Source organism: Schistocerca serialis, chromosome 1, assembly GCF_023864345.2.
Source record: "Schistocerca serialis cubense isolate TAMUIC-IGC-003099 chromosome 1, iqSchSeri2.2, whole genome shotgun sequence".
Taxonomy (NCBI): Eukaryota; Metazoa; Arthropoda; class Insecta; order Orthoptera; family Acrididae; genus Schistocerca; species Schistocerca serialis.
The window spans coordinates 309,645,996-309,659,834 of NC_064638.1; the positions used below are offsets into that span (position 1 = coordinate 309,645,996).

The window sequence follows — 13,839 nt, forward strand, 5'->3', positions numbered from 1 at the left end:
ATTATATTGGTATGAAATTTTTAGCATTAAAAAGATAAAAAGAGGGAATAAAAATGTACAAAAATGAGTCCTTCTGGTCCTGTACAGCAGATAATTTACATATACATCAGCCTTATAATACACACACTTACACCATAGTACTCCTAAATGTTCTAATATCACATAATTTACAGACTATGCACAAAATTCATTGTCATTAAGATAAATACAGTACATATCTACAAATGTTGATCAATAAACAACTCTTTTATAGTATCATGTCATTAACTTTAAAAGATTTGTATACAAAGTGAAAATAAGGCACCTTTATATAGAAAGGTGTACTCTGCATTATTTCTAATCAAGAAAACCCTTTATTATGTTCCAGTATACTTATAAAAATTTTACCCATGGCTAAAATGTTGTGTGTTATTTCATTGATTAACTTTCTGATGACTCTACAAAACCTGTATAAAGTAACGTATTATGAGACTGGAAATTTAACCCAAGAGACTTTACAGTAAGAGATCTACTAGTAAAAGTCAGTCACTTTACTTTAAATAAAGTGGTACCCATTGCCACAACCTTCACTTCAAACACTTACAACTAATTGTGACTGCTGACTTGGTAGCTGCAACATTGTGTGCCAAGTAGTTATTCTGTACATTCATATGAAGGTGCATTTATTTGGAAAATATAGTACATTAACCTATATTTTGGCAGTGCATTAAAATTGTTTACATTCAATTAAAATAAAAGTCCTTCAGAAGGCAGAAAATTAAAGAATAAGTAATTTTGTTTTATGTCAAGTTTCAGTGTGAAAGCATGAGTTATAACTAATAAAACTTATTTCTATGAAAACATATGATTTCTGAATAACACAAGTTGGTTTTTTTTTAATGTTCTAGTAAAAAAATAGTTTACTCAGTACTTCCCCACATGTTATTTTTTAGTCTACTGCTTTATAAAACAGAAGTATCTCTGAAACAAACTATGTGACTGAAAAAATTAGCTGCTGCATAGAATTCATTATTTTAATTCAAAATAAAGTTTCCCACGAAAGCTAAATATAACAAGCAATACTAATATTACTAACTGGACGACATTACCAATATAACCTCCTTTCGGAGAAATAGACTTTTTCACAACAATGCAGCACCATAATTACTTGCTTCCAGTAACCTAGACAATGAATTCTGCAATACAGTTTACTAAATCAATTCACAATGGTAGTTACATAAAAACTAGGTAAAGTAGAATCTTGGAAAAAGTGTAACAGTTGAAGATAGCAACATTTGTACAAATATTCCATTAACACAAAACAATAAAATGGTAAGCAATCCTTAAACAGTGGCCTGTTTGAAAACTACTTTATTGGCATTATAGACAATATGCTAAACATAAATTTAATGATGAAACTTGCATCTACCAAGTATAAAGTTGAACAGAACTATGTTTTTTAGCTTTGTTATTAATGATGAAGTTGTGAAATATATAAGAGAACTAAAAGACAAATTAAGCTGATATTGATGTCACCTCTTCAGTAATTTTGGACATGTGTGTCCAAAACATAACTCAAGAGCACATGTATGTAATTATTCTTTATAAACACGCCATTTTTTAGAGTAACTGAAAACATCAAAAGTAAAGGCTGTGTATAAGAATAGTGAGAAACCATAGTGTGAATAACTTATGGGCTGATTGGTATTTCCTCTTACATATTTAAAGAGGATTATGTACATGGATGTCATATCTTTTACGGATTAAAAATTATATATATCAAAGATCACAATGTGGATTCTGAAGGCAAAATCAATACAGAAAACACACGATTGCATCAACTGCATATTAAGTCTGATGGACCATAAACAGTGAACAGCTGGGTTACTTTTTAGATTTGTGTAAAGCTTTCGATGTGATGTGGTTGGTGAAAACAGAAAACTAAGTTAAAATGTTATAGTATGCAGGGACATATTAACAAGTGGATCAACTCATTCTTCAGCAATCAAAAATCAGTTGGTGTTTGTGAGATACTAAGTAGCAATCTGTATACTATTAGATGAAGGTATAATCAAATACGGCATAGTCAGAAGCTTGGTTATGTTATAGGACTGCATCTAGAGGGTTGCATCTCAAGAGCTTTGAATCCCTTACCACTATCATCACAGTTATTAGTACAGTACTTACTATGTTCATATTGAGTCTCATTTAAATTATGGAATTATATTCTGAAGAAATTCTTTGGTTTCACTCAAAATCTAAAACAGAGCCCCTTAAGTAATGAGCTGAAGTAAAATAAGAGCTTCAAGTGAACCTGCCCTCGCAGCATTTAATATATACTCCCTATCATGTACATACCTTAGGTAAACATTTATGCTACTTAAAATAAGTGTAACAGAGAAAGATAACAAAGGCTGCAAAGAAACTGGTATTCACAAACATAATACTTGATTTAACAAAAAGTTTCATATGACCCACACTAATACTGAGTTCTTCAAGAAGAGATTTCACATGGGCTTAAAACTTCTTAACAGACTTCCAGAGCCTATAAATGCAATCAAAGATTTAAAGCTCTTTAAAAACAAAACAGAGGGGAAAAAAGGAAAAAAAGTAGTAATGTTTACAGAGCCACGGCTCTTGCTCAGTGACAGAATATTCCTACTTACAAAGTAGTGCATTCAGGTCCAGTTTATAAATCTGTATTTTCAGATATATAAGCTAAGTTTTATATTTGGTTTAGATTTACACCAGAAGTTTGGCTGAAGTAATTATTGAAGGAAATTCTTACATCAATCCAGTACATTAACACAGTATCATGAATAAGCCAATGTCTATAGTATACAATGCTGTATCAAAGGTGGAATTTAATTCATTAAATTACTGAAACCACAAATGGACAAAAAGGCTGACCCCTACTTACCTTCACGAGACACAACCCCAGGATTGACAGCAGGAACTCTTTAAGTGGGACACAGCATTAGTTTTCAGAACAATAGGTTTCTTAATCAAGAGGAAAAGAAGAACAGCTTAAAGGCCAAAACTTGCTGTGATCATGATTTGTACTATCATTAAATGACTGCAGCATATTGAGGAAGATTGTAGTGAAAACTTTACTATAATCAGGAGTAGGCACAAGAACTCATTATTGCTGTGGTGATACCTCATTCTTGCATTTTCATATCAGCTATTCATCACTTACTTTTATTTTTGTTTGTTTGTTTGCAAGTACTCTCCTAAGTGAAATCAGTATAAAATACACATCATTTTGCTGTTAAAAATCTCATTTTCATACTTCATAGTGCTTACTAATATTATGTAATGCCCTTCTTTCCTTCATCAGCCTCTGTTTGAATCACGGTTCATTTCTTGGAATCATTTTTGAAATGAAATCTTGCCACTTCTCTTTTTTGTCGTATTCGTGCTTCCTTCCTCACACCTTCTTTCTTTTTTATTGTCATACTCCTAGATATGGTGTGACATTGTTAAGTATTCTACATTATTCTTTTGTACTGTAATTAGGTAGCTGTTGATAAACATAAGCTGGACTGCATAATTAGGAAACCATTCATGTCTCTTAATTGCATAAACCAGTAATTTGTACCATTTTAAGTTCTGAGTAGGATGCAACAAGTTCCTATGGTAGCTATCGTAATATGTTGCTTTTAAGTTACAGTTAGTGTATACTACAGAATTATTCGTTCAGAGCTACATCCCTGTGGCATTGTAGAATTTTATCTCATTCTGTGTCACTGAGGATTGTCCCTCTTGATGGGATTGGGAGCACATACTTTTTTAATAAATATAAATCACACCACCACCAAAACAAGCATTATCTCTAAAATTTCCATAAGTAAATATGCACAGTGTGAAAGTAACGGTATTTGACACAGGAGGGTAATATCAAACAAAAACAACTTTGAGCATAATTAATCAACACACTGTAAGTCATTTAGTTGTGTCATGAAAACAGTGAAAAGCAAGAGTAGAAAGAGAGAGAGAGAGAGCAGAGGAAAGAAAAAAAAATGTAATATGTTTCATTCATGGCTGTTATTTTCTCAGCAACTATGGTTTATATTTCAAAATAAAATCCAGTTGTCCATTGCACAACTAACAACTGGATTTTATTCTGAAATTCAAGGAGAAGAACGAATGAAATTGGTGGAAAGAAAGGTTCACCAAAATCCAAACTGAGACAAGCAGGTTGCAGGTGAGCATTAAGAGAGGAAACTGTGGTGGAATAGTTGAGATTCAGATTCTTGAATATTGATGATGTGCTGCTAACAAGAGAAGTTTAGAGCATGCAAATGAAAACAAAATATAAACAACATGGAACAGTTATTTTGACAGATTTTTATCAGATAATCCGCTGATCAACGAACTTTCAACTTTAAGAAATATAATGTTCTTACTTATAGGCCTTATCTCTGATCCTGAGATCATAAGAAAGTCAGTCTAATGGAAGCGGCAAAAAATATTCAGAAACTTTTGTCTTTTCTTAAATTAACTGAACTCTACTAGTGCTTGGCTTAACATGATATAATCACCAAAAAAGGAAATACTTCGTTGTTATTCTCATTTTTTTCATCGACAACAGGGCTTGTTTCCATATAAATACAATCTTCATTCCATAAGCTGAATGAGAAAAAATTGGAATATGAGACTGGATAAAATGCAAAATAAAGCTTCCTCCATCAAAGCTTTCTTAAATAAGACTGCCTAGAGTCTTATCACAGCACTTTCCACAGGATTGTGCACAGGTAGTTTTCAAGTGCGTGCACACACTGAGGGAGGTGGGGATGTATTTGATCTTGTAGGCAATTTCTGAAAGTCGAAATATATACTTTCTGTCTTGTTTAAGAGAGAGAGTATTTGCTAACTGAAGGAGAGATATTTGTGATCTGTATTATTCTATTGTTAAATTGGGCTTTTATGCATTTGACTGAACACTTTCCTTTCCTGTTTACAAGTCGCAACAGTTTCCTTTCCTATTTACAAGTCACAATGTTTTATCCCAACAAATCTTTCAGTGTGCCATTTTAAAGATTATAACATTAACTAAAAATGAAGTGAAAGGTGAAAATGGAGGAGGAAGACAGGACGTTTCATCGTATTATAGATTTTCAGTTATTTGAGGTCTCTGCTTGCTGTGTATCACTTCCAGTCAAAGAACACTGACACAATATGTATACTTGCTATTTGAATTAACTAACTATACTCTTCTCATCCATTGGCAATTGGTCAACTGATAGCCTCTTCTTACAAGTAACATAAAAGGAAATAAAAAATTATAAATATTTCTTTACATAACAACTGAGTACAATCCATTCAAAGCTGACATGTATACATATAAAACAGTCGAACAATTCTACATACAAAATCTTCAACACAAAATATTTGATTATTTAAATACACAAATTATCATCTTCAGTTTCAGACATTAACAACACTGTCTTGTGGTTCTTGAGACGACTGCCGACCTGGACTCATTTGACGAAACATCGGGCTTGCACCTGTGGCCTTTAGCCTCTCTTGCATTTGTGTTAGCATGTCCTGCATGCGCCGAATCTGTCGAGAGAAAATTGTGAAATTAATTGCTTTTGTTTTTGCCTTTCCCCAAGGGGTATGAAATGATTGTGCTTCACAGTTATGTAACACTTGTATACATTACAGAACAGTGCTGGAGTAGTGGTCTACACGATCACAAGTCACAGAAAATACCAGTGAAATAATTTCTTTCTTTTAGCTCTGCAAGATCTTGATTTTGCAGGAGTCAGACTGAGAGGCAATTGACAACTTATGTTCTCCCAAGAAAAAAATGTGTCAGTATTCAGTTGCAGTCTTTCACAAACAAATGTGAAGATTTGAGGGAATAAAATAGGTCTGCCATTAGTATCTTCACTTTTGTAGGTAGTGGTTAGTACTACATATTTAAGTGACTTGGGGAAGACATACTTTCAGTCACTGACTGATCAAGAAGCAAACTAGAAGAGGGAGTCTTTTTTATCACCAAAACGTGTTACTACTTCGTTAGAAACGCTATAGTGCCACCAAAATTTGATAGTTTAAGCTGTATTAGTAACAGAAAGTTTTCTTCTTGCAAAACTCTCATGTATGCTACAGAGCTTTAGCCTATCGTGCTTCTATTGAAAATTGTAAACCATCTCTGATCTTAACACAGTTTCAGTATTCTATGAACGTTATGTTTCTAATATACAACAGATCCAAAGGTCGGATAATTCTGTCATTGTCTTATAAATAAGTGTTGTTTGCCCATGAAACACTGCATTCACCAGTTGTTAAAAAATGTTGTCAAGAGCCTACAAAGTCACTACACCTCTAAGGGAGCTTCATATTTAACTGTCTTTCAGAGGGTTAAGAGGCACCATACAATCAGAAGCATTTCCATGAAAGAAACTGATACAAATAAAAACAAACAAAGATGTATCCAGCTTTTAACTGAGTATAAGTGATTATGCAGTTACGCATGTCCATATTTTCTCTCTCTCTCTCTCTCTCTCTCTCTCTCTCTCTCTCTCTCTCTCTCTCTCTCTCTCTCTCTCTCATATGTGAAGTTTTCTATAAATCACTTCCTCATTTTACATTTACAAATTGCTGTAGAAAAATATCCCAATATTACTAACCATTGTTTAACAAACCTAAGCTCTACACAGAACTCACCTCTTCATCCTTTTGTAAAAGGAGACGATCAGTGTCGCTGATGGTTACTGGTTCATATGCGGGACCAGAATCTCTCTTCAGTTTGCTGAAACCAGATACAGATGAACAAACGTTAATGCCTTGGAGGGCAAATAAAAAATCAAATACTTCACAGACTGCATTCTATAGTATGGACTCAAACTGTTCCTTGCATGTATCCACATAGAATAAGTAACACAAGTGCCACAGCACATAATTACTAATTGTGAAAACATTATCTTAGTAGATACTCCAAATGGTCATATCTCAGACAGCTTACACCAGATATTAGAAATAGGTTGCAATGATGGATGTAAGAAAATTTAGGGGTATTCTGTTGTACAGACTCAAACTGTTCCTCGTATGTATCCACCTAAAATAAGTAATACAAGTGCCACAGCAATAAATCACATAATTACTAATTGTGAAAACATTATCTTAGTAGATACTACAAATGGTCATATCTCTGACAGCTCAAGCCAAATATTAGAAATAGGGTGCAATGATGGATGTAAGAAAGTATGGAGGTACAAGAAAATACTCTCCAAGACTAACACTGACTTAGACACAGCTTGTGGTAGGAAACCTGGCAAACAGTGTATCTGACTAAAGAAGTAGACAGTAAGTGGGAAAAAATTCATAGATACTTTAACTGCACACTCTGACAGCACATTTCCTTTAATGGAAGTGAATCTAAACAAAACATCAATGTTGTACATGAAACATGTAACATTAGATATTAATACTAAACAGCTGAAAGGGAAAAATGGAAGAATGTATGGGCTACATAGATATACAAATTTAAATATGCATAAAGAGCTGTTACAGGCAGTATAAACACCAGAAAAACAAACACAAAAATAGAGGGACTAAAAACTCAAAATGTAAACTCACAGACACAAAGGTCAGATTGTTTTGTAAAATCTTGCCGATCTATAGTCAAAGGACTGAAGGACAACCCATCTAGAAATAAAATCAATGATATAAAAATAGCTTAAAAAGTTAACATGTAAGTGATCCAGTTACAGTAAATAATTTTTTTGAATGATTATTTTATAGATGTCGTGGAAAGTGACTTTTTTAAAAAAACAGTGCACCCCCAACTCATCAATTATAACTGTGACAGATTCCTGAGGTTCCTAGGAACTTCAGGAATATCGTACCATGCTAAGACCTCTGTGCAACAGAACTAGGACTTTGTCAGAAGAGAGTACATGTTCGTAGCTTCTTGCAGAGACAGATCTGCTGCAGTATGGACAATCACAATGTTCGAATGAAATGGCACAATCCACTGGAAACTTATTTCAAAGTTGAAATACCCTGGACAGTACCATTCTAAATTGTGCACAGATTCACTGTGAATTTGTGGCAGTATATGGATCAAATGCAATTTTGTAACCAGCCATAGAGAAATGGTGCCAACAATTTGATCAAGGCTGCACAGACATGGGTGATGGTGATTGGGAAGGAAGGCCATTGACATTGACCACAGATGACAATATTCGTGGAATCAAGGAGAATCATCTGGGAGAAAAAGATTTTCCAACAATGAGGACTTTCACGCAGCATTTCTCAAATGGCAGAATTTTCTGACTTGTTAACGGAGCCTTGGTGACTATGTTGGAAAAAAGTGTCATGTGTCTGTAGCACTTTGACGTTTAGTGCAGCATTTAGTAAAACTAACTTGGCCTACCGTAGTAATGTGTAACCTATTTTTTGAAGTACCCTCATAGATACAAAGCCTGTTCTCCAGCTGATAAAAAAGGTGAAGAAAAAAAGTTCTGAGGGTGAGACAGAGTTTCTCTATTCCTATTTAAAAAAGTAAGCTACACAAATAAAGATCACTTAATTACTATTTGCAGAAACATTATTTTATCAGATGTTGTAAATGGTCGTATCACAGATCATCACTTGTTCATTTAATTGTCTATTGTCCAGGAAAGGTGTATTTCCCAGTAATGCGAAGTTGATGATTGTCAAGCCACTGTTTAAATGTGGAAATGATAAACTTATCTGAAACTGCAGACCTATTTCCTCAGTTTCCACCTTAAATTAATATGTCAAAAAGATTTATAATAAAATACATGCTAGATGGTAAGGATACATAGGGGATTTCCAACATGGTTTCAGGGAAAGTGGAACAATATCAATATCATTATCAATGTACTTTATATACAATACTCTTCAAAAAATTGACTGAATCAAGTGCATAGCTGGAGGCTTTTAGTCTTTATCTTGAGGAAGTATTTTGACATTTCTAGTCATATATGACAAATAGACAACAAAACACTGAAATATTGTGAATAAAGGTAACATCACTGACAGGAAAAGATCCAGAATGAGCCCTAAAATTTGGTTTAGCACACAGCTCAACATTGGGACCATTGACATTGAAGTGGCCTCCCAAGTCCTAAAAATAATGAACTGTTCGTCAAATAAGAAGCTTTTGGCCAAAAAGACCTTCATTGGAATTAGACAACACACAACTCACACACATATGACCACAGTTGGCTGCCAAGGCCAGAGGCCAGACTGCGAGCAATTGTGCACGATAGGAGTAGCAAGTTGAGTGGTGGGGGTAGCTGGGGCAGGGAGGGGGAGGGAGAGCAGCATATGCATGGGGAATGGTAAAGTGGTGGTAATTCAAGAAAGTTGGTGTTGGTAGCCAGGTGTCACAGGCTGTGAAGCTGTCATTAAAATGAAGAATGTTGTGTTGGGCAGCATGCTCAGCAACTGGATGGTCCAGCTTTTTTCTTGGCCACAGTTTGTCAGTGGCCATTCATGTGGACACACGGCTTGTTAGTCTTTCCTTCTCATCCCGTATGGTAAGTCTCTCCTGACCTGGGGTTGTGGGTGACTTTTCTGAACTGTACCCCTTTCTCTAAACCTCTCCAGCCCTTTTGCTTCACCCTCTTTCTTCCCATTCAACTCTTCTTTAAAAGTTAAGTATCTTTGTGTGTGTGTGTGTGTGTGTGTGTGTGTGTGTGTGTGTGTGTGTGTGTGTGTGTGTGTGTGTTCCCCTGCCGCCGCTCGGTGAGTAGACTTTCTATCCATCCATGTACATTATATTATCAATAAATGATTATTTTCGTTCCTTCATGTGCTGCAGGATAATACAACATGCTACAATGCTCATTGTGTGTGCACATGGTTTTGAAGAGCACCAGGATGAGTTTTATGTACTCCCCTGGCCACTAAACACCCAGGATTTAAACCTAACTGAGAATCTGTGGCCCACCTCGATCAGGCTGTTTGAGCTATGGATTTTCAACTGAGAAACCGAGCACAGCTGGCCATGGCACTGGAATCAGCATGGTTCACATTCCTGATGGTACCTTCCAGAACCTCTCTGACCCCCTTCCTGCACATCTCACAGCAGTCTGCAATGCTAAAGGCGATTATTTAGTCTTTTGACAGATGGTCACATTAATGTGACTGGACCAACGTAAGTCACTGAATTATATCACAAATGAAGCGTATCATACCAAGTAGGGTCAAAGTGAGTAATTGCTGGGAGTATCGCATTCAGACACACTGTTTACAAGATAATTATCAAATCATTTGAGCTTGATTTCCAGTGGCAATAATTATCAAGCAGATTTAAAGAACAGAGGTTTATTTTGACACCTATGAGCTTATTAAACTAATTTATCAGACTATTAAGCAATGGCGAATTCTAACATGGTTGTGTAATTAAAGTAGATGCTTCAAATGGCTCTGAGCACTATGGGACTCAACTGCTGTGGTCATCAGTCCCCTAGAACTTAGAACTACTTAAACCTAACTAACCTAAGGACATCACACACACCCATGCCCGAGGCAGGATTCGAACCTGCGACCGTAGCAGCAGCGCGGCTCCGTACTGGAGCGCCTAGAACCGCACGGCCACTGCGGCCGGCAATTAAAGTAGACATGAACCATGTGTGGATACACCTCGGCTTTGTTAGGGAGATCATGGAACATTCTTGGTTTTTTTATAGGCTACTTGGTCATAAATCTTATAGAACATGGTTTCTCTCTTAACATTTCTATGCAGCTATGTCCTACAGCTATTAAAATTTTTATTGTAGCCAAAATAAGTAAGGATCTAATAACACAGTGATGTAACATCAATAAGTACAGAAGCATCAAATACTATTTCATCCTGAACTCTTCCAAATTTTCTTTGTTTGTTTGTTTCTTTCTTTCTTTGAAAAAAGCTGTTGCCTCCTCTAGTTATATAGCTGCTGTTCGTCTGCCATTAATAGCTTAATATTTACTTGATTGCAGTGGTATTTTTCAAAGAAGATATGTTTTACATTTATAGGTACTAAATACTATTTGTGCTACATTAGCAACCTGTCTTGGCTTTGCTTGTGTATCACTAAGTATGTACAGCTGGCAAATTCTTTAAACATGTACAGAAACACAAAACCTTTCCTCCTGAATCAGTCTGTCAATTAGCAAAAATCATATAAAAATCCCTATAGTAGTTACTGGGATCAGCCATAACACATGAACAGAAAAATTCGGTAGGAGACATTAAAATATAATGTGTATAGATTACTATTTCTCATACAGCTTTTTAACAAATGTTTCTACTTGCCATGTAGCTAACAGAAACTTTTGATTCTTGAATCTAGATTTTCAGATAATTTGTAGAAAGAGTGACTAATGAGGTCTTTTTTTTATTTTCTACCTTGATGTAATGGGAAGGCTTTCCAAAGATACTTAATAATTATCCCAATATTGCACAAAATGAAATATAATATAGAGGAAAAGGTTCCAATAACTCTGCTTATAAAAAGGGCAACTCTGGAAATTGTAAATAGACAGTTGTTACTAAAAATGGAGAGAACATTACCTTTTAGTCTGTAAGATTATCTTCCACAGTCTCTCTCTCTCTCTCTCTCTCTCTCTCTCTCTCTCTCTCTCTCTCTCTCTCTCTCTCTCTCACACACACACACACACACACACACACACACACACACACAAGATGTAGCAATGTTTGCAACTTCTGTTTTCTAGACACTCAACTATCTTAAATTCATCCACATGTACACAACTTTTAACCAGAGAATTCACCATGCAATGTCTGGATACAATACTTTAATCACAGAGCAGTATATACCGACATTCACTTATTTAGCAATATTTACAACAACGATAATACTGTCACACGCTGGATGATTTACGAAGGGAGCAAATGTGAAATACTACAGTATACATATATTGAAATTTGCTGTAATACCTCCGCTCTCTGATTGCCTGCTGCGATATCTGAGAAATGCATTGTGCACGAAAGTTCTCATAGTGAACATCTTGTGTCACATCTTTCAGATCCTGCATGTGGGTAGAAATAAGCATTGTTCGTAGTTTAATGAAGTCACTATGTTTTGGATTTTCAACTGAAAAAGGAGAAATATTTGAATATTAACAAATATTATAATAATAATGCAATTTCACTAGCATAATACAACTTAAGGAAGTTTAGTAAGCTGTAAGAATACCCTTAACACAAAACATGGGGACAAAATAATTGTAGTACAAGACAAAAAAGTTAATATCTTAGTCCATCTCATCTTCACAACATTTCACCAATGGTTGGTTGGTTGACTGATTCATACATTCATTCAGTCTTCTTGTTCCATAAATACAAAGGCTCCGCTTAGCGCAGGTGAGCACAGGATTAAATTATATTACTAACTATACCGTAAGATTCCAGACAAAGTGATCTGACTGAAAATGTTGGTAACTCCAAGAAGAAAATAAATTGCTTCAGCAACAAGATAAGAACTACTCTGAACATACAGTGAAATGAGGAGGCAAGACTGACCAGGAAAAATGAAGAAATTTCTTTAAAGGTGGATTTCAATGTTATCTATTCTCTTAAAAATAAATGTTCAAGTAGTTCTGATGAAATCAGAAGCGAATTAATCGACTGTTGTTCAACTGAACTTAGTACTATACAAGACAATTGCTCAGGTAATACGTCTTCCCAGACAGACTTTAACTTACTACTGTCAAACCACATCACATAAAAGGAGATAAAATTACCACCCTATCCCATTATTACCAGTATTTTAATTTTCTTTTGAGAAATCCATGCACAATAGACCTGATAAATGCAAATAATCTGAATTTGAAAAAGTGTTGTCAACTGAACAGATTATATTAATTTTGATGGACGATATAGCAGATTCAGTAAAAAGGAAATTATTACCATTGGGAATATTTTGTAGCTTGGCTAAAGCTTTTGATTGTGTGAACCATATTCTCATGCAAAAATTTAGTTGCTGCAGCAGGTTTAAGTGTTTAACCTATTTGCTTCATTCACAGTGCATACAATCAGTTCTATCTCAATCAAACAGCAATAGGCACTCAGAATTTGAAAAATTTCAACATGGTGTGCGGTAGGATCCCATGTTGGGTTCTGAGTTACATTGATGACAGCCCACTTGCAATGTTGGAAAATGCGAATTTCATGCATTTTGCAAACACAAATACAGGAATAAAAATTAGTTAAATAAAAAACTTGTTAATACAATACATTTTTAAAATGAACAAAAAGTGTAAAATAATTTCTTCTAGCCCCATACATATTTCTAACCTAAGAAGTTTCAGCATTGCAGCACGTCAGCAATCATAAGTATCGATATAATTATGAAATATCCGCCTCAATTGCACAAACTACCTGGTGTTTACCTAGGTTTCAGCATGGGTAACCACGCCTTCTTCAGAACAAATGTAAAACAGCTTGCCTAAATAGGCATATTCAAAGGCTAAAATCAACACCTACAGCGGTAAGACCCCATAAAAGATTTTTACAAATACACGTATGTACCAAGTCAATAATATTGCTTATCTCAACCCTGTGTGTACCGTGTATTTGTAAAAATCTTTTATGGGGTCTTACCGCTGTAGGTGTTGATTTTAGCCTTTGACTATGCCTATTCAGGCAAGCTGTTTTATATTTGTTCTGAAGAAGGCGTGGTTAACCACACAGAAACCTAGGTAAACACCACGTCGATTGTGCAATTGAGGCGGATATTTCATAATTATTTCATAATTATATTTCTAACCCCTTACAGATAGTCCAGTAAATGTGTGTGTGTGCTTTTTTATAGCTATAAAAATACTTGTAGAATTTAAAACAAAAAATTTGGGGCTCGTGCAAGAGATAAT

General features: G+C 35.0%; 1 protein-coding gene across 1 annotated transcript in view; it reads right to left on the reverse strand.

Moving 5' to 3' along the window:
- Positions 1 to 5,273: 5,273 nt before the first annotated feature.
- The window catches only part of LOC126469392 (septin-2), a 127,859-nt gene continuing 119,293 nt past the window's right edge, over positions 5,274 to 13,839 (reverse strand). The window contains exons 7-9 of the mRNA XM_050096629.1: positions 11,906 to 12,062; positions 6,658 to 6,742; positions 5,274 to 5,544 (exon numbers count right to left, since the gene is read on the reverse strand). Of these exons, the coding sequence (XP_049952586.1) occupies positions 5,410 to 5,544; positions 6,658 to 6,742; positions 11,906 to 12,062 (377 nt within the window). The 3' untranslated portion in view covers positions 5,274 to 5,409. The remainder of the gene's footprint in view (positions 5,545 to 6,657; positions 6,743 to 11,905; positions 12,063 to 13,839) is intronic.